The following is a 20821-nucleotide window of genomic DNA, read 5'->3' as shown; positions in this document are numbered from 1 at the left end:
CGAAGGGAGGCGAGCACATACTCCTAAAGACCACTTTCAGGCTCCAAGAAGGACACGGCTGTCGAACCAGAGGGCATAAATGCTTCACCCCCCCCAAAGAAAACACACATCTGGATGAGTTGAAAGAGCAATTCCGTGAACCTTACCGTGTGGACATCCTAATGCCGCCACTTGAAATCAGAGAATAAAGCACAAACCCTTGACCAGACCATCTTGAAGAAAAGCCAAAATATGCCCCACCGCGGCTCGCCTAGGATCCACTCGCTGACTGGTACACTAGGTCTCAAAAACTCTCCAGACTCTCACATAAATAAGCAAGAGATGGCACTAAGTGTACCCGTACCGAGGAAGTCTGGAGACCAGAGTCTGAAAGATGCCAGAGATAGTCTAAAAGAGATGGAGTGGGGCAGGAAAAAGGGTCAATACCTTTTTGCATACACCATGTGGTAAATCTATTCCACTTAGAACAATAGGATTTTCATGTGGAAGGCTTTCGTGAAGCTACAAGTACTTGAGAGACATCAGTTGAAAGATTGAGCGTTTGTAGGATCAAGCTTTCAACATCCAGGCTGTGAGGGATAGGGTCTGAAGGTTCGGATGGCATAACATGCCTTGGTTCTGAGTTATGAGAGTGGGTGCTGTGTACAGGCGAACTGGTTATCGGATGGAGAGGTCGAAAAGCATGGGAAACCATACTTGTTGAGGTCAATAGGGGGCTCTGAGTATTATTGACCCTTTGTCCCGTTGTAGTTTCACTAAAGTTTTGGCTATCAGTGGTATCGCAGGATACACGTATAGTAGGCCTGTGTTCCACGGGCGAACGAAGGCGTCCATGGCTAACATGTTCTGTTGCCTGTGCAGGGAGCAGAATCTGTCCACTTTGTGATTCAGTTCTGATGCAAGGAGGTCGATTGTTTGTTTACCCCAGCATTGGAAGATTTTGCTCGTTACCACAGGATCCAGAGACCACTCGTGAGGATGGAAATGTCAACTGAGGAGATTTGCTACTACGTTCTGTATGCCTGCTAGATAAGTGGCTTGGAGATGCATGGAGTGTGCAAGGCACAGATCTGCGCAGCTTCTTGGCAGAGGAAATAAGAACTGGTTCCTCCCTGTTTGTTGAAGTATCACATTGCAACTGTGTTGTCTGTCTGTATGAGAACAGTCTTGTGTGAAAGGCAGTCCTGGAACGCATATAGAGCATAACGTATTGGCTCGAAGCTCTAGGAAGTTGATCTGAAACTTTGCTTCGAGCTGTGTCCAAGTCCCTTGAATTTGAAGATTGTTCACGTGAGCTCCCCAACCCAAGTTGGTTGCGTCCATGGTTAAGGTCACTTGAGGAACTGGTTGCTGGAAGTGTGTACCTGTTAGAAAGTTGGCCTTGTCTGTCCACCAGAGAAGTGAGAGACACAGCTGGTCAGTTACATGGATATGGGATGAAAAGGTTGAGTGGCTTGTAGCCACTAAGATTTCAAAGTCCATTGAGTTATTCTCACGGCTAGCCTGGCCATAGGAGTGACGTGGACAGTGGAAGCCATGTGGCCCAGCAATGTGAGGAATTGATGGGCTGAGGCTGTTTTCTTTGTATGCAGAGATGTAGCTAGTTTGGAGAGTGTGTCTGCGTGGACTTTGGGCAGGAAGGCCTTTGCGACTGTGGTGTCCAAATCTGCTCCGATAAAGGTAAGGAGATAAGATGGATTCGGGTGGGATTTCTGGTAATTGATGAGAAACCCCAATGAGTGTAGCGGATTGATAGTGAGCTTTAGAGCATTGAGAGCTCCTTGCTTGGATTGGCTCTTGATTAGCCAGTCATCCAGGTAAGGAAACACGTGTATGCTGTTTTTGCGTAGATGGGCTGCAGCCACTGCTAAGCATTTTGTAAATACACGGGGTGCCGAGGCAAGTCCGAAAGGCAGAACCTGGTACTGAAAATGTTGATGCTCCACTATAAAACGCAAGTAGTTGCGATGATGTGGGGATATGGGAATGTGTGCATAGGCGTCCTGAAGATCCAGAGAACAGAGCCAGTCTCTTTGTTGTAGAAGGGGAAGCATAGTGCCTAGGGACACCATCCTGAATTTTTCTTTTTGTAGAAATTTGTTGAGATTCCGGAGGCCACCTGATTTCTTTAGAATTAGAAAATAGCGGGAGTAGAACCCTCTATCCTGCTGTGCCAGGGGAACGGCTTCCACAACCCTGGCACTCAGTAGGGTGGACAGTTCTGACTCTAGAAGACTTGTGTGATCTCTTAGGATCCACAGTGGATTGGGTGGTGAATCTGGAGGTACCATGATGAAATTTAGATGGTATTCCTGGGTTATGATGGATATTACCTATTGGTCTGTTGTAATGCGGTGCCAGTTGGGTATAAAGTGGTGTAACCTACCTCCTACAGGCAAGTCTGGTCGTGGATTCATAGAGTGGCTGCTGTTCTCTGGATAGGTTTCAAATTCCAGAGGCCGGACCAGTTTGCGGGGCTGGTTGAGATCTGGGACATCTTGGTCTGACGTGGATGTGCTCTTTGAGGTGGTCTGGCTGGTCTCACGCGAGATGTAGGTGGGTAGTACTTGCGTGAGCGATAAAAAGGTGTTCTGAGATCTCTTCTCATGGTTTTTAGAGCAGAGGAGGGAGCTTCAGCAGTGACAGTGGAAAGCTGACGCAGGGTCTCATGATGATCTTTCAATTGAGCCACTGCATCCTGTATCTTGTCGCCAAAGAGATTATTCTCCAGTGCATGGGAGATCAGCGAGCTTATCCTGAACTTCCGGCCTTAAATCAGAGGCCTTAAGCCAGGACCATCTTCTGGCACTGATTCCTGTTGCTGATACACGAGAAGCCGTCTCAAAGGAATCATATGCAGCTCTGATCTCATGTTTCCCTGCCTCAAAGCCTTTCTGGAGAATGGCAGTGAGGTTCTCCTGTTATTGGGGAAGGGAGTCTGCTATCTCCTGGACTTGTTTCCACAGATTCCTCTGGTATTGTGTCATATATAACTGATAGGCAGCTATGCATGACACTAGCATAGATCCCTAGAAGACTTTCTGACCTAGACCATCCAAAAACCTTTGGTCCTTTCCGGGGGAGCTGAAGAATGAGGGCACTATCCCTTGGCCTTCTTCTGCGCAGATTCCACCACCATTGATTGGTGAGGTAGCTGTGGCTTCTGAAAACCTGGAGTGTGTTGGACCAGATATGTTGCATCTGTCTTTCTATTAACTGGTGGGACAGTGCAAATATGCTCCCCCATAGGCGATGTTGCAGGTCCAAGAGTACTTCATGGACTGGAATGGCCATAATTTCCTTGGGGGTATCTACACATTGAAGGACTTCCAATGTCTTGTGATGGGTGACCTCTTCGGTTACCAGGTCAAAAGAGATGGTTTTGAACATTTCTTTTATGAAGTCAGCAAAGGAGAGGTCTTCTGGAGGGGATCGTCTCCTTTCTTCTGGAGGAGAAGGCTCAGAGTATGCCCTCTGTGGAAGTGTCCATGTCAACGTCCTCCCATGGATCATAAGGGGTCTCTGGTTGAGATCCCAAGGGAGGGAGAATGACTGATACTCCAGGACGTGCAGGCATCAATAGAGGTCTCAAACCGGTGCGATATGTATTCTTTACAGGAACATCGGTATATAAAAATTATAAATAAATAAATAAATAAATGGCCTCAATGGAGAATGCAACAGCTTCGATGGAGACTTAGGTGGCATTGATGGCATCGAAGGGAACCGTGGGCGCTTCGATCCTGAGGGCCCCGACGGACCTGGAACCGGTTCCGGCATCGATAGAAGCTGAGCTGGAGTAGGACTAGAGTCCATGTCCTCAGAGGATCCCAGAATGGGTATCGGGGGCTTCGGAGGTTCGGAAGGTCGACTCTGTTCCGATGGTACAGGCTGAGTTGGAAGGGCATTGATGAGGGTGTCAAGGTGGTCGAGCAACGGTGTAAACACCGATGGCTCCAGTGTCGGTATGGGGACCGGCATCGATGGCGGATGCAGGCTCCGGAAGGCATCAAGGACCGCCTGGCAGATAAGGATGCCCAACTCCTCCCTGGAAGCTGGTATAGGTAGCACAGCTACAGGGGGAGGCAGGCTAGGTGCTACTGGCACGTCCACAGGAATCTGTGGGGGCTCAGTACCTGGCACCAATATTTTTGGGGAATGCCTCGGGGTCTCGGGTGCAGAGAAGGATGGAGGCTCCTCTCCCCGGGCTCTCTTCACAACCGGCTCGATAGCCATCGAGGCCGATGCGGTGTCTGTGCCTGCACCAGGTGTGGAATTGCGTCTGTGCCGGTGACTGTTTCCCTCAGTGCTCAGTCCGGTCCTTCTCCAGCACCAAGGAAGACGCTACCGATGCCCTCGATGGCATTGGTGATGGGCACCGCTCCCTTGCTGCTCCTGGCGAGGTTTTTCGATGGGTTTTGAAGATGTTCCTGCCGGTGATGACTGGGTGGAAGTCGATGGAGTTAGTTTTATTTTGAAAGGAGACTCCATTTTGTCCAAACGGGCACATCTGCCCTTCGGGGTCATTTGAGCGCAGCTAGGGCACTGACATACATCGTGTGATGGGCCGAGACAAAGCACACAAACATCGTGCAGGTCAGTAATGGACATCATGCATGGACACTCCGGGCACTTTCGAAAGCCCGTCACCATGGCAAAAAAAGGGGGCGAGAAAACGGTCAGTGGCCTGAGGGAACAGGCAAGGTAGCAGGAACCAACCGGAGATGGTGGAAAATTACTCACCGAGCATCGAGAAATGGTGTCGCGATGGGAGACCCCTATGAAGGAATTTTTTTTAATAAAGAGAACTTCACGTTTTCCCTTGAGGAAAAGTGGTGAGAAAATTCCCACAGAACTCCTAACCAGAAGGCAAACTGCAGTGCGGGAAAAAAAGAGACTGAAGGGAGACCCCTGTGGCTACTTTCAGCCCATCTGGGGGGTACTTTCAGCCCATCTATATAAATATCGCCTCTTGTTAATTTATATTCTTCGAATGTTCCTATCAATTTCTCTCTTTCCCTATCCTTCCCTCTGCTGTCCTCTCTCCTCCTTCATTGCTGCTCCCCTCCCCCCATTCCTGTTTATTGTATTTCACTCTTTTGTTAATCAGTCACAATGTAAACCGCATGATGTTCCGACAAATGTTGGTATATAAAATCAACAAATAAATAAATAAATACAGGGATTATGGCATGCTCAGTGTGCCAATCAAAAGTTCCAGAAACTGACAAGTTTTCCGTGATAGGGCTCAGTCTGATGACGTCACCCCACATGTGAGGACTACCATCCTGCTTGTCCTGGGAGAAAAAAGGTTAACTTCTGTCAGATCGCAGGTTTGTACCTCTACCATCTGCTGGAGACAGAAATGCAGAGGGACTGCAGGTGGCACTCTTATGTAACAGTGCCTTCGAAGAAAAGAAAATTATTCCTTACCTGCTAATTTTCGTTCCTGTAGTACCAAGGAACAGTCCAGACAGTGTGTTATCTCCCCCTTCCAGCAGATGGAGTCAGATAGAACTTTGAAGGATGCTTCCTTATAAGGTAGTGCACCCTCTACTAATCCTCAGTATGGAGTTTATCAAAGCAAAGAGGAAAACCAGGATGGATCAAGAACAATAGAATTAAGTAACAAATAACAGTGTGCAATGGGCACAAAACAGTGACAAACAACAAACTTGTAGAATGAACCATTAACCAGCCAAAGGAAAAAAGGCTCTGAAGAACAATTTGAGCAGAGAGGCAATCCCAAACCCAATAAAACAGTCAGGGAGGGCGTCTGGACTGATCCTTGGTACTACAGGAACGAAAATTAGCAGGTAAGGAATAATTTTCTTTTCCCTGTACGTTCCAGGATCAGTCCAGACAGTGGGATGTACCAAAGCTTCCCTACGTAGGGTGGGCCCCGGAGAGCCCTGCTCGAATTACCCTAGAGCCAAAGGAGCCAAAAGTGGGCGACTGAATGTGTAGACGATAATGACGAGCAAAGGTATGTAACTATTTCCAAGTTGCCGCTCGACAAATCTCCTGGAACGAGGCAGATTGCATCTCCGCCCAGGAAGCAGCCTGAGCTCGAAGAGAATGGGCCTTGACACCCGCCGGAGGTTGTCGACCCGCCTCCTTCAGCCAGCGAGCAATGGTAGTTTTCTACGCCTTAGCCCCCTTCTTCGGACCATGCCAGAGAACAAAAAGATGGTCCGACAAGCGAAATTCATTAGTGACTTCCAGATAGCGAATGAGGATATGCTTGACATCTAGCTTGTGTAGATCCGCCGATGCGTCCGCTGAGAAGGACGGAAGCTCTACCGTCTGATTCACGTGGAACTCTGAAACCACACCTTGGGCAGAAAAGCAGGCACAGTGCGCAAGGAAAGTCCCGAATCCGTAAAACGAAAGTAGGGCTCTCTGCACGAGAGTGCTTGAAGCTCCAAGATTCCGCGGGCAGAACAGATAGCTACCAGGAAAACCGTCTTGAGAGTGATATCCTTGAGGGTCACGGAACGCATGGGTTCAAAGGGTGGTCCGACCAAGATTCGGAGAACGAGATTGAGACTCCACGAAGGATAAAGAGCGTGGACCGGGGGTTTTACATGCTTCCCCCCCCTCCGAGGAATCGGATGATATCCGGGTGAGAGGAAAGGAAAGTTCCCTCTCGTTGATGAAGTAGAGAGCCTAGGGCAAAGACTTGCACTTTCAGCGGGTTGTAGGCCAGACCCTTGTCCAGTCCCTGTTGAAGAAAAGATAGGATCTGAGCCACCGAATGGGTCAAGAATCTGTCAAGAATGGGCGACTGTGTCCCACAGTCACCCATTCTTGACAGATGGGAAGCCAACAAGTATACCCCCCCCACTCAATCAGGTCATCAAGTAAATCATTAAAAACCAGGACCACGGTGGGCTCTGGTAGAATTAGACCTGTAACAAGGAGACACACACAGTATCAAATGCAACAAGAACATAAAGCCCTCCCTATATTAACAACTGAAGAAGTTCTTGAGAAAAACATTGACATGTTACCAGAAAAGAGAAAATACCAATGCATGCAGAATTTCAAGATCCATAACCAAAAGAAAAAGCTAATTGAGATGGATAACTCTGTCATCAATGGCACAACTGCAAAAGGAAAGAGTGAAGTGAATAACAAATCTCAACTAAAGTCTCATAAGGAGTACAGGAAAAGCAATAACCTTAACGAGAGTACCTGGAAAGCTATGACTACAAATGCTCATAGTTTGGGAAATAAAATCCCAGATCTGCAGGCCCTAATGACGGAGGCAGAACTGGACATCGTTGCTATCACAGAGACATGGTTCACAGAATCTCATGATTGGGATACGGCAATACCAGGCTATAACTTGTTAAGGAAGGACAGAGTGGATAGAAAAGGGGGAGGTGTGGCTCTTTATGTCAGAAATAATATCCAAGCATCTGAGCTGCAAGGAAGTTGGGGCAAGGAAGAAGCACTATGGGTCGACCTAAAAAAAGATGATGGAGCATCCATTTTTATTGGAGTGGTTTACAGGCCTCCAAACCAAAAGGAAGAGCTGGACAGAGATCTGGTTGAAGACATCCATAAGATAGGTAAGAAGGGGGAAGTGGTGATCGTTGGTGACTTTAATATACCAGATGTAGACTGGAAAATCCCATCTGCAGAATCTAAAAACAGTAGAGCAATAGTGGATGCCATGCAAGTATCTTTGTTCAAACAAATGGTATTGGAACCCACAAGAGAAGGAACTATACTCGACTTAGTGCTCAATAATGGAGATAACGTCTCTGATGTCAAGGTGGGTGCCCACCTCAGCACCAGTGATCATCAAACGGTATGGTTTAATATCACTAAAAGAATATGGAAAAGAAGCACAAAGACCAGAGTTTTACAGTTCAAAAACACAGACTTTGAGGAAATGGGGAAGTACCTAGAGGAAGAACTAAATGGATGGGAAAATGAGAGAGATGTGGATCAGCAGTGGACCAATCTAAAAGGAGCAATCGCCAAGGCAACTGCTCTATATGTTAGAAATGTAAAGAAAAGCAAAAGAAAAATGAAACCTATCTGGTTCTCAAAGGAGGTGGCTGACAAAATTAAAGCTAAAAGAACAGCATACAAGAAATATAAAAGATCCCAAAGGGAGGAACACAAAGAAGAATATTTGATTCAACTGAGGGAGACGAAGAAATTAATCAAGTTGGCAAAAAGTCAAGCGGAAGAGAGGATTGCCAAGGAGATAAAATATGGTGACAAAACATTTTTCAGATACATCAGCGAAAAGAGAAAAGTCCAAAGTGGTATAGTGAAATTGAAAGGTGGAAATGATCAATGTGTGGAGAGAGACGAAGAAATGGCAGAAATATTAAACAAATACTTCAGCTCTGTGTTCACTAAAGAAGACCCTGGAGAAGGACCATCTCTACACAACAAGAAACTGGAGGGAAGTGGAACTTATTTATTTATTTATTTATTTATTGTTTTTGTTATACCGAGTTTCATGATAGGCATCACATCAACCCGGTTTACAAATAGATGAAATCAACCCGGTTTACAAACAGATGAAAATCCATTTACAGTAGATAATGTATGGGAAGAGCTAAAGAATCTGAAAGTGGACAAAGCCATGGGGCCTGATGAGATTCATCCAAGGATACTGAGGGAGCTCAGAGATGTGCTGGCGGGACCGCTGTGCGACCTGTTCAATAGATTCCTAGAAACGGGAGTGGTGCCGAGTGATTGGAGAAGAGCGGTGGTGGTCCCGCTTCACAAGAGTGGGAACAGAGAGGAGGCTGTTAACTACAGACCGGTTAGCCTCACTTCGGTCGTGGGAAAAGTAATGGAGTCACTGTTGAAAGAGAGAATAGTGAACTATCTACAGTCCAGAGAATTGATGGACCAGAGGCAGCATGGATTCACCAGAAGAAGATCCTGTCAGACAAACCTGATTGACTTTTTTGACTGGGTAACCAAGGAATTGGATCAAGGAAGAGCGCTCGATGTCATCTACTTGGATTTCAGCAAAACTTTTGATACGGTTCCGCACAGGAGACTGGTGAATAAAACGAGAAGCTTAGGAGTGAGTGCAGAGGTGGTGACCTGGATTGAAAACTGGTTGACGGACAGAAAACAATGCGTGATGGTAAATGGTACTTTCTCTGAAGAGAGAGAGGTTTTAAGTGGTGTACCGCAAGGATCGGTGTTGGGACCGGTCCTGTTCAATATCTTTGTGAGCGACATTGCGGACGGGATAGAAGGTAAGGTTTGTCTTTTTGCGGATGACACTAAGATCTGCAACAGAGTGGACACGCCGGAAGGAGTGGAGAGAATGAGACGGGATTTAAGGAAACTGGAAGAGTGGTCGAAGATATGGCAGCTGAGATTCAATGCCAAGAAGTGCAAAGTCATGCATATGGGGAGTGGAAATCCGAATGAACTATATTCGATGGGGGGGGGAAAGGCTGATGTGCACGGAGCACGAGAGAGACCTTGGGGTGATAGTGTCTAATGATATGAAGTCTGCGAAACAATGCGACAAGGCGATAGCAAAAGCCAGAAGAATGCTGGGATGCATAGAGAGAGGAATATCGAGTAAGAAAAGGGAAGTGATTATCCCCTTGTACAGATCCTTGGTGAGGCCACACCTGGAGTACTGTGTTCAGTTCTGGAGACCGTATCTACAAAGAGACAAGGACAAGATGGAAGCGGTACAGAGAAGGGCGACCAGGAAGGTGGAGGGTCTTCATAGGATGACATACGAGGAGAGATTGAAGAATCTAAATATGTACTCCCTGGAGGAAAGGAGGAGCAGGGGTGATATGATTCAGACTTTCAGATACTTGAAAGGTTTTAATGATCCAAAGACAACGACAAACCTTTTCAGTCGGAAAAAAATCAGCAGAACCAGAGGTCACGAGCTGAGGCTCCAGGGAGGAAGACTAAGAACCAATGTCAGGAAGTATTTCTTCACGGAAAGGGTGGTGGATGCCTGGAATGCCCTTCCGGAGGAAGTGGTGAAGTCTAAAACTGTGAACGACTTCAAAGGGGCGTGGGATAAACACTGTGGATCCATCAAGTCTAGAGAGCATGAATAAAGTGGAGGCATTCAAACACTGCACGGAGCGGCAGTAGCCACAGCGGCATTCAAACACTGCACGGAGCGGCAGTAGCCACAGCGGCATGCGGCAGTAGCCACAGCAGCATTCAAACACTGCACGGAGCGGCAGTAGCCACAGAGGCATTCATGGAGCGGGATGCCAGTGGCCAGTAGTTGGTGTTCCACCTTCACGGAGTGGAAGGATGGAGGGCTGCTATTTCCAAAAAAAAAAAAAAAAAACAAAACAAAAAAATAAAAACAGGGTTGGGTAAGAGTATGGGGCAAGGGGTTGGCCTGCTTGTTACAGCGGTTGCTACCCCCAATTGAGCTAGATGTCACTTGGATGCAGATTCAAAGCTGCTCTCTAAATTGGGTGGAGGGGAATTAGGGCTGGAGGGTACTGGAAGCCAATAGTAACAGGTGGGAGAGAGAAAAAGGGAGAAAAAAAAATGGATAAAGTGCGTAGCTTGCTGGGCAGACTTGATGGGCCGTTTGGTCTTCTTCTGCCGTCATTTCTATGTTTCTATGAGGTGGTCCGTGGTGACAAAGGTATGGAGGCACACCAGGTCTCAAAACCTTTCCATACCCTGATATAGGAGATGAAGGTAGACATCTTTCTAGCCTTGAGGAAGGTCGAGATAACGGCCTCTGGGTATCCACCCTGTCTCAGCCGGTGCCTCTCAAAAGCCAGGCCGCAAGACAGAAGCGATCGGCTTGGGCGAAAGATACCGGACCTTGATGCAGCAAGCGTGGAAGGTGACCCAGACGAAGAGGTCCGTCCACTGCGAGGTTGATCAAGTCTGCAAATCACGGATGACAGGGCCATTCCAGCGCCACCATTCTCCGGAGCACCTTGCCCACCAGAGGCCAAGGGGGAAACACGTAGAGGAGAACGTGACGGAGTCAGGGGAGGACTAAGGCATCCACTCCCTCTGCGCCGTACTCACTTCTGCGAATGAAGAACCGAGCTGCCTTGGCATTCCGGGAGGTTGCCATTAGGTCCAGATAGGGAGTCCCCCATCTGTGGAACAGGAGATTCACCGCCTCCTCTAAGTGTTCCCACTCTCTGGGATCTAGATGTTGACGACTGAGAAAGTCGGCTTGAACGTTGTCTACGCCTGTGATGTGGGAAGCCGCTAGGCGGGAGAGATGAGTCTCTGCCCATGCCATCAACCTGTCTGTCTCCTGAGAGACATGCCGGCTCCTCGTGCCCCCTTGGCGATTGATGTAGGCCACAGTGGTCGCACTGTCAGAGTATTCGGACTGCGCAACAATGGACGAGAGGTAGGAAGCGTTTCAATGCCAGACGCACTGCTCTGATCTCCAAGCGATTGATCGGCCAAGTTGCTTGGGACAGCGTCCACTTCCCTTGCGCAGAACTCATCTGACACACCGCTCCCCAGCCAGAGAGACTGGGGTCCTTCGTGATGATTACCCATTTTGGGATGTCCAAAGGAACACCCTGGAGAAGATGAGACAGGTTGAACCACCACAAGAGACTGCCCTTGGCTCCCTGCGGGAGAGGAAGGATGGCTTGGAAGTCCCGAGACACCGGCTTCCAGGGGGAGAGCAAGGCGCGCTGTAAGGGACGCATATGTGCAAACGCCCAGGGGACCAGATCGATAGTGGAAGCCATGGATCCCAGGACCTGGAGGAAATCTCACGCCATTGGAAGTGAGAGACCGATGATTCGCTGTATCTGAGCTATGAGTGTATGAGCCCTGTCCGGGGCAGAGACACCTTGTCCAGCGCTGTGTCGAAATGTGCCCCCAGGAAGTCCAGAGACTGAGATGGAGAAAAGCTGCTCTTGGCGAAGTTGATCACCCAACCGAGGGAGTGAAGAAGCATCAACACCTTGTTGACCGCCCGGTGGCACTGGGCTGAGGACTTTGCCCGAATGAGCCAGTCGTCCAGGTATGGGTGCACCAAGACTGCCTCCCTCCAGAGAGCGGCAGCTATTACTATCATCACCTTCGTGAAGGTTCGAGAAGCGGTCGCAAGACCAAAGGGTAGAGCCTGGAACTGGAAATGCTGTCCCAGAATTTTGAATCGCAGAAAACGCTGATGTGCTTGGAGGATGGGAATGTGTAGATAAGCTTCCATCAGATCCAGGGAGGCCAAAAATTCTCCGGAGTATACCACCGCTATCACGGAGCGCAAGATTTCCATCCGAAAGTGGAGAATCTTGAGGGCCTTGTTGACCATCTTGAGATCCAAGATCGGGCGAAAGGAACCTTCCTTCTTGGGGACTACGAAGTATACCGAATTATGTCCCCGGCCTACTTCTGGGGGGGGGGGGGGGGGGGGGGGGGACGGGGACCGGACGAATCGCTCTGAGAGCCAGAAGCCTGTCGAGTGTCTGCCAGACTATGAGTTGTTTCTGGACTGGGCCACATGGAAAGAAGAGGAACCTGTCTCTTAACAGCCGAGCAAATTCTAAAGCGTAGCCGTGTCTTAGAATATCCAGGACCCACTGATGTGACGTGATGTTGACCCACTCCTCGTAGAAAAGGGAGAGACGTCTCCCTATCCTGGGGATCGGGCCGGCATAGCTTCATTGTGAAGACTTGGAGGTCGTCCCCTGGGCCGGACCAGAGCGGGGCTGTCTTCGGGCACGAAAGGACTGAGTCCAGGATTGAGATTGAGAGGACGGCTGACAAGGAGCTGCAGTCCTTGCCTAGCAGAAACGACGATGATTCCTGAATCGGTTTCTAGTGGAATTAAATGACCTAGAAGAACAAGGGCGATCCTCTGGGAGTCTGTGTGCCTTATTCTCTCCGAGGGACTTGATAATCTGGTCCAGGATCCTCCCCAAATAGTAGCTTGCCCTTGAAGGGTAGGCATCCCAGCTGCGACTTGGAAGAAGAATCCGCCGACCAGTTGTGAAGCCAGAGGAGGTGTCTAGCCGAGACTGCAGAAACCATAGATCTGGCCAATACACTTAGAATGTCATATAGAGCGTCTTCTCCATATGCTATGACGGCCTCCAGGTGGTCTGCCTGAAGTGCTTCCTCAGGAGGCAACTCCTGGGAGCTGAGCAGCTGTTGAAGCCAGCGGAGGCTTGCACGCTGAGCGAAGGAACTACAAATGGCCGCCCGGACCCACAGGGCGGACACCTCGAAAACTCTCTTAAGATAAACTTCCAGCTTTCGATCTTGGAGATCTCGCAAGGCTGCACCACCTGTTACTGGAATGGTAGTTCTTTTCGTCACCGCTGAGACTGCAGAATCTACTTTGGGAACCTTAAGAAGCTCCAGGAAACCATCCGGGAGAGAATATAGCTTATACATGGCTCTGCCGACTTTGAGGGAGGTCTCCGGAGAATCCCATTCCCTGGATAACAGTTGAAGGAATGTGGGATGGGAAGGAAAGGACCTACACGGCGGACGTAGACCAGCCAGAAGGGGGTCCCCTTTCCTCGCTGGTGGATTAGGCTCAGGCGGGTCCTGAGGGGCCTCAATGTCCAATTCCTGTAGGATATGTGGAATGAGGGGGTCCAGCTCATCCCTCTGGAAGATCCGCAGGACTCCAGAATCATCCCCTTCCAATTGAGCCGTAGTTGAAGGTTCATCCGGATCCTGCTGAGGAACAGACCCCCCCCCCTTCCCCCGCAGAGGGGTGTACCAAATGGACCCTCGGAGTGCTTGAGGTGGTCGGAGGTACCCCTGGTCCCAGGACCGCAGACCCTTGGGCACTTCCCAAGACCTCAGTGGAATCAGCCATTCTGGAAACTTTAGGAGGAGGTGGTCCCGCCAGAAATGCCTGGTGCTGGCCCAGTGTGGCCAGGTAAGCATTGTGAAGCAGGAGAACAAAATCCGTGGAAAACGGAGGTGGTCCCAATGGAGGAAGAGTGGGAAGATCCCCTGACGGAGGAAAAGGCTCCAGAAGTGGAACGGGTGTCAAAACCAGCGGCTGATATGAAAAAGGAGCGTCCTGCTCATCTCCTGTTAGCGCCGGAGCAGTAGAGTCTGGAGACAAAATGGCCGTCGTTCCCACGGTCAGTGGGATCGGGGCCGGCCCCTGAGCGTTGAGGCGCGCCAGAAGACGAAAACCAGAGCGGCCCGGCAGTTGAGAGGGTCCCTCCCCACCAGGGAGGCAATCTGTGCAAATCCCTTCGCGGGAGAGCCTCGACCCGGGCTCTCCACAAGCGCAGCACCTGGACAAACGAGGCATGGGGATCCCCGACGGAGCCGCGAGGGAACCAGCTGTTCTTAATGCGAGAAACAGGCAGGGTTTAAAGCTGCGAGAAGCGGGAAAAACCTCCACTTCAGCCTGTTCTTCCTCACGCTCACCAGGTTCGTGGCTGTAAGAAGCAGGTAATAGCCTCCGCTTCAGTCCTGCTCTCTCTCTATCCTTCAGCGACCCACAGATAGAGGCACAGAGGAATAACGCCTCTCTGTGCCAGCTGCCCCAAGGAAATCGGCGTCTCAGGGGCAGGTAGGATAGCAGCCACAGGGGGAGAGGTCGGCACCACCGACTTGCACCCCGGAGAGAGGAAGAGAGAAAATAACCTGTCAAAAGGAAATAAAAACAAACTTACCCCGACAACAGAGATGGAAGGGGTGGGGAGAGCTGCAAATAGTACTGCCTGCAAGCTATAGAATGCTCCCAGTAAAACAGGAGCGGAGGCTACAGAAAGCTCTCCAAATAATTCCATCAGAAAATTCAAAATTCAAATTTTTTTTTTTAATTAGACTTGATCCATCCAAAAGAAAGGAAAGCTGAGGAAAATAGAGAAAATTCCTAAAATAGCTTTCTAGTCATCTCAGTGGGGAACGAAAGCCACCACTGTCATCTGCTGGAGTCAAGAGAATACTGAGGATTAGTAGAGGGTGCACTACCTTATAAGGAAGCATCCTTCAAAGTTCTATTTGACTCCATCTGCTGGAAGGGGGAGATAACCCACTGTCTGGACTGATCCTGGTACGAACAGAGAACTTATGCTCTGCCTCAATCTGCTGGTAGGAATGCAAAGCCCACTTGTCTGGACTGATCTGGGTATGAACAAGAACTCCTATTTGACTACATGTCCTTAGTCTTCCTGTTAGCCTGTAGTATCAACACCTGGTAGAAAGATCATACAGTCTGTCAGCCAGTAGCAGCGAACCTGGTGGACTTCTCTTTTCTTCCCTGTAAGCCTAAAGCATTGACATACAATTGACCTCCCCCTTCTTTCCCATATACTCATTAGCATGGACATTTATTTGACGTTTCTTCCTTCCCTAGTACCAACACGGAGGACAATTGGCTGTACTCCCTTCCTTACCTTCCCTGTTAGGCTGTAGTGTAGATCCTTGGCTGAGGTTTGAGGGAGCCTCATCCATTAGAACATCTTCCTGAGACTCATCTTCACCACTTCTGCTAACTGAGAAAAAAAAAAAAAAGAGACTAACCATCTTAAGAATGAAGATACAGTGCTATTTATGCAGAGCTATCATTTATAATTTGCTGCTGTGTAGAACATGGGGAGCACATTTCAAACTTTCACCCTGTATGAGGGTCATTATCTTACTAACCCCTTCTTGGAGAAATCTAGTTCAGCTCTTATACAGCTGCTCATCAGTGCCATTACCTGCTGCCCCATCTCTCTCCAGCAGTTCATCGATTAGATCTTCCAGCTCATTCTCCACCTGAAACCAACAAAATGAACTTCAATTACTATTGCTGCCAAAAGATGGCAGCTCTGTAATGAACAATGCAACAACAGCAAGTGAATGATCTAAGGTGGCCCTTCAGCAGTGTTATTCAAGTGGTTTCTCCTCACCTGCATCTCCTGTGTGCTGAGCACCTCCGGCTGTCCTGCAATTACCACTGTATCTGTATCAGCCTCTCCGTCCATAATATCTCCATCAGCCACCTCTGCCTGTGTAACATCGTGGTCTTCTTCATGCAGTTCCGTCTCACCTGCCTCCCCTGTGAAAGCAAGTAGAGGACAGCACTGTCAGAGGAAACCAAAGTGCAGTCCCCTATTAGAATCCTTCCCCTCATGACATGTATGTGGATTGAGGAAAGGTGCCTTAGTGATGACACTAAGGCATGAGTTACATCCCTGGGGAAACCCTTCTGTCCACACTTGTTTCATCACTCAGGAGAGCTACATGTTTCAAATTTAGGAACAGGGAGAGAGAAGATGAGTGGACTCGTCAGTACCTGAATTGGTTTGACCACTCAGTAGAGCTGTGAGCCTTAGAGAATGGGACAAGGTGAAAGAACAACATGATGTAAGCTGATGATACCTGAATCAGGCTGATTACTGTTGGCATCCCTAGTAGCTCCATGGGAGTCCTGGTCAGTCTTGTTCTTGCTAGAAGTGCCTTTGTTTCCAAACAGGCTGCTAGGTTGGTTGACGATGCGAGATAGGGTCTCTAGGGGCTTTAGGGCTGCATTTACAGTATTTGCCATGTTGGGGCTGAAAAAGAAACAAAACTGAGCAAAGCAGGAATGCTGAAAATCAATTACGGTGACCATACAGTTTAATGTCCAGGGGAACAAGGTGAACCAGTCTTGATTTTACCCCATTGAATACATGAAATGTAGTCCTGCTTCTCTTATGGAACTCAGAGAAATCAGAATACCTCTTCCTGAAAATGGAATAAAGGAACAATTTGGTTCTTATCTGCCAATTTCTTTTCTTGAGACCTACCAAACTAGTTCAGCCGCATGGGTTTTGTTCCCCTACCAGCAGATGGAGACAGAACAACTGTTTTATCATCACCACCTTGTATAGGTACTGTGCCACTTGCATCTCAGTATTTCTATATCGAAGCAAACCACAGATGAAACTTTCCCCCAAATGAGCAGGGATGAATCTTTTCAAAAGGACCCAAACTGAGCCCAATCCCCTTGACATCAGAGGGACCCAAAAGAGAACACAGAAACACTGGTTCTTACCTAATTTTCTTTCCTCGAGTCACATAGACCAGTCCAGAAAACAGAAAAAAAAAGGTTTACTATACTGTTGGTATAACACACCTTGTGCCACCTACAGTCGCTCAGTATAAACTGTAACCAAGCCAAGAACAACAAATTCACCCCTTTTCCTCAAGCAGGGGAAGGTACAAGCAATCAGTAACCTCTATTTAAACTGGACAATCTCCTCCAAAAAAGGAATCTGAATACCAAGGAAAATTATCTCTTGACATTCACACAGATAACAGCAAGTCTTCAGAAAATTCAGGGCAGGATTCTGGTCTGGTCTAGGGGATTCAAGGAAAGAAAATTATCAGGCTAAGAACTAATTTTTCCTTCCTTATCCCCTACACCAGTCCGGATGAATGGAATGTACCAAAGCTTCCCTAAACAGAGGGAGAATAAGAAAGACCTGCTCACAGCACACACTCAAACACTGCTGCACCTGGAGCTCAAACATCTAGCCTATAATGCTTGGTAAAAGTGTGCAAAGGCAACCAAATGGCTGCCCTGCAGATCTCCTATGGCAACATAAACTGACATTCATCCCAAGAGGTTTGTGCCTTAATGGAATGAGCCCAAAAACCCACTGGAACCTCTAATCACCTTGCAAATGTAGGCAGATGTTCCCTGTACGTACCTGGATCAGTCCAGACCCTGGGTTATGTCACCAATCCAGCAGAGGGAGGCAGAGAAACGTTCTACTGACTCTGACGTATACCCTGGAGCACCACCTGCAGCCAATCAGTATTTCTCTGTCTCCCAGCAGAGGTGGACGTTCCTACCCCCTGCAGTCTGTGGTAGTTTATTATTTTTTAGTCAGGGAGTTAGGAGTTAATTCCTTGCAGCCTCTCTTTTTTTTCTTTCTCTCTATTGTAGAGAGGCTGTTCTTTTCAATTAAGTTAATTAAAAAAAACAAAAACACGTTTCCTCTGCCTCCCGGGAGGTTGTCAAGTCCTGGGAGGACTATCCCTCCTGGTTGAGGCTGCCGGAGTTGGGGAGGTTTGGGCCCAGCAACCACTCCTGGCAAGGGTGATACCGGGGAGCCCGGCTCACTCACCCTACTTGGAGCAGCGCAGAGGGTCCGGTTGGTCAGGTAAAAAAAAACCAAAAAGAATAAATTATTTTTGGACAGCTGAATCGTGGGTTATTTACCTTTGGTGTTGGGTCGGTCTGTGTTTTTATTTTTTTTAGCGGAGTTTCTATTTATTTCTTTTAATTTTCAGTTTTTTCTTTCCTTTTGTGCTGTTTTTTTCTTTGCAATGCTGCAAGGCGCGGCCTGCCGTGCTTGTGGGGACACGTGCGCATCTTTCAAGAGACAGTCTCTGCGCTTCCTGTCTCCCCGGGGGGGGAAGGTTAGTTAAATTTGCCGGTTAAAAAAAAGAACCAGGCTACCTCGCACGACTCCAAATCCTCGGACCAGCTGCTCTCCTGCCCCGGGCTCATTTCCCTGCAGTGCTGGGACTGAAGCGCTCTTGTCTACTCTGAGGGCAGCAACACAGCAAGCTATTCAGAGTGCTGCAGATCCGCCTTCGTTGTCGCCGCAGCCGGCTGTCCCTGGGGGGGATAAGCCACGTGAAACAGGCCCATATTTATCTGCTGATAGCCTGGAGGAGATTTCTGATTCTTCTTCTGCCCTTTCGGGGGATTTTATTCGTTTTCTTCGCAAAGCATATAAATCTAAAAAATTTCATAAGAAACATAGGGGTATCTCATCTGATCAGAATTTAAAACCACGTTCCTCTAAAAGGACTAGATCTAAGCATTTGGGACTGGGGTCAGCTCCTAAGCGTCCCCTTCGTTGGGGTCCGGACCAGTCAATTTTTTCTTCCACAGATGATTCTGAGCATGACTCTTTGCCTATCCCGGACAAGACCCTACCAGAGGGGGATATAATTGAAGATCCCGCTTTGGGTACTACTTCAGACCCTCATGTTGCTCTTAAGGATCTCCAAGATCGTAAGCTGGAGGTTCAGCTTAAGAGAATTTTTGAAGTTTCTGCTCTTGGTGTGTGGGCGGCTATGTGTAGTAGCTTAGCCTTGCGTGCTGGGCTAAGATGGGTACAGGCTTTACAAAATAATTCTTCCCTCTCTGAAGAGGAAGCTGCGCAAGCTGGTAGACTGGAAGCTACTGTTGCTTACAGGGCAGATGCTTTATATGATCTCCTTAGGACCTCGGCTCGCTCTATAGTTGCTTCAGTGTCGGCTCGCAGACTTCTTTGGTTGAGGAATTGGTCTGCAGACGCATCCTCCAAAGCTCAATTAGGGGCTTTACCCTTTAAGGGAAAATTATTAGGTAAGGAATTGGAAGATTTAATTTTGTCCCTAGGAGAAAATAAGATTCACAAATTACCAGAGGACCGTCCTAGACCTAGAAGCTCTCTCTCATCTCGCTCTCGTTTTAGGTCTAACAGAAGATTTCGTTCTTCTCGTCCATCGGCTCCTCCAGCTAAACAGTCCTCAGGTAGACAACAGAATTGGTCTCAGTCCTTTCGTGGCCGTCGATTTGGCAAACCAGGAACTTCCCAAGTCTCAGGAGGTGCAAAGTCTGTCCAATGAGATGAGGCCGGTCCTTTCTCCGGTTCCCGTCATCGGGGGCAGGCTGTCTGTTTTACGGAGAATGGGCCAGATGTACGTCAGATCAATGGGTTCTATCAGTGATAAGTCAAGGTTATGCTTTAGATTTTGTTCGGAGGCTTCATCACCTGTTTCTAATTTCCCCATGTTCTTCCCTACAAAAGCGTCTCATATTCCAAGACTCGCTACAGCATTTAAGCGACCTAGGAGCCATAATTCCAGTTCCAATATCAGAGCATCGGAGAGGTCGTTATTCAATTTTCTTCGTTGTTCCCAAAAAAGAAGGAACCTTTCGTCCCATTCTCAATCTCAAAAGAGTCAACCGTTGTCTAAGGATTCCAAAGTTTCGGATGGAAACTCTCAGGTCTGTCATAGCTTCGGTACACAGAGGAGAATTTCTAGCATCTCTCGACCTCACCGAAGCTTATCTTCATATCGGCATTCGATCCGATCATCAGCAGTTTCTCAGATTTTGCATTCTAGGGCAACATTACCAATTCCGGGCTCTCCCATTCGGTTTAGCCACAGCTCCCAGGACATTTACCAAGATAATGGTTGTGGTGGCCGCAAAACTCAGGAAGGAGGGCCTGTTGGTACATCCAGTACCTGGACGACTGGTTAATTCGAGCAAAGTCGGAATCTCTTTGCCATTATAGAATCTACAGAGTAATCACCCTCTTGCAGTCTCTAGGTTGGGTGATCAACGAAGACAAGAGTCACCTGTTGCCTTCCCAATCTCTGGAGTTTTTGGGGGCACGGTTCGACACTCGTCAAGGGTTAGTGTTCCTTCCAGAGCATCGCCTTCTCAAACTCCAATTGCAAATTCGAGATTTACAATCTATTCCTATTCCTTGTGTTCAGGATTATCTGATAGTCTTAGGTTCAATGATCCAGTGTTGGAGCAGTTTCATCTTCCCCTACCGCTTACAGACTCAGCAAGGTCCAGTCAGTCATGGTGGCTTTTGTGCCGCCATTTGTGCCGTGGAGTGGACTTGGAGGTTCCATGGTTGGTGGATGGTGACTAGAGATGCCAGTCCCAGTCAGTCCAAGGGCAATGGTCGTTGGAGGAAGCATTGTCATCAGTCAGCTCGAGACGAGAGCGGTGTGGTTAGCTCTCTAGGAATTTTTACCTCTCTTGCGCAAACATCCAGTCAGGATCCTGTCCAACAATGTGATGACTGTAGCCTACATCAACCTCCAAGGGCGGACCAAGAGTCTAGCAGTGGCTCAGGAAGTGGAAATGCTGATGTCTTGG

The 20821-nt window shown here is 48.3% G+C and overlaps 1 protein-coding gene across 9 annotated transcripts in view; it reads right to left on the bottom strand.

Annotated features, from left to right (window-relative positions):
- HUWE1 (HECT, UBA and WWE domain containing E3 ubiquitin protein ligase 1) overlaps positions 1-20821 on the bottom strand; it is a 907188-nt gene that overhangs the window by 327479 nt on the left and 558888 nt on the right. For all 9 annotated transcript variants that reach the window (XM_029607938.1, XM_029607967.1, XM_029607972.1 and 6 more), the window contains 4 exons: positions 16318-16490; positions 15846-15994; positions 15654-15711; positions 15348-15446 (listed from right to left, as the gene is read on the bottom strand). In XM_029607938.1, the coding sequence (XP_029463798.1) occupies positions 15348-15446; positions 15654-15711; positions 15846-15994; positions 16318-16490 (479 nt within the window). The remainder of the gene's footprint in view (positions 1-15347; positions 15447-15653; positions 15712-15845; positions 15995-16317; positions 16491-20821) is intronic.

Source organism: Rhinatrema bivittatum, chromosome 1 (assembly GCF_901001135.1).
Source record: "Rhinatrema bivittatum chromosome 1, aRhiBiv1.1, whole genome shotgun sequence".
Taxonomy (NCBI): domain Eukaryota; kingdom Metazoa; phylum Chordata; class Amphibia; order Gymnophiona; family Rhinatrematidae; genus Rhinatrema; species Rhinatrema bivittatum.
This window is presented reverse-complemented; position numbering and strand designations above follow the sequence as displayed.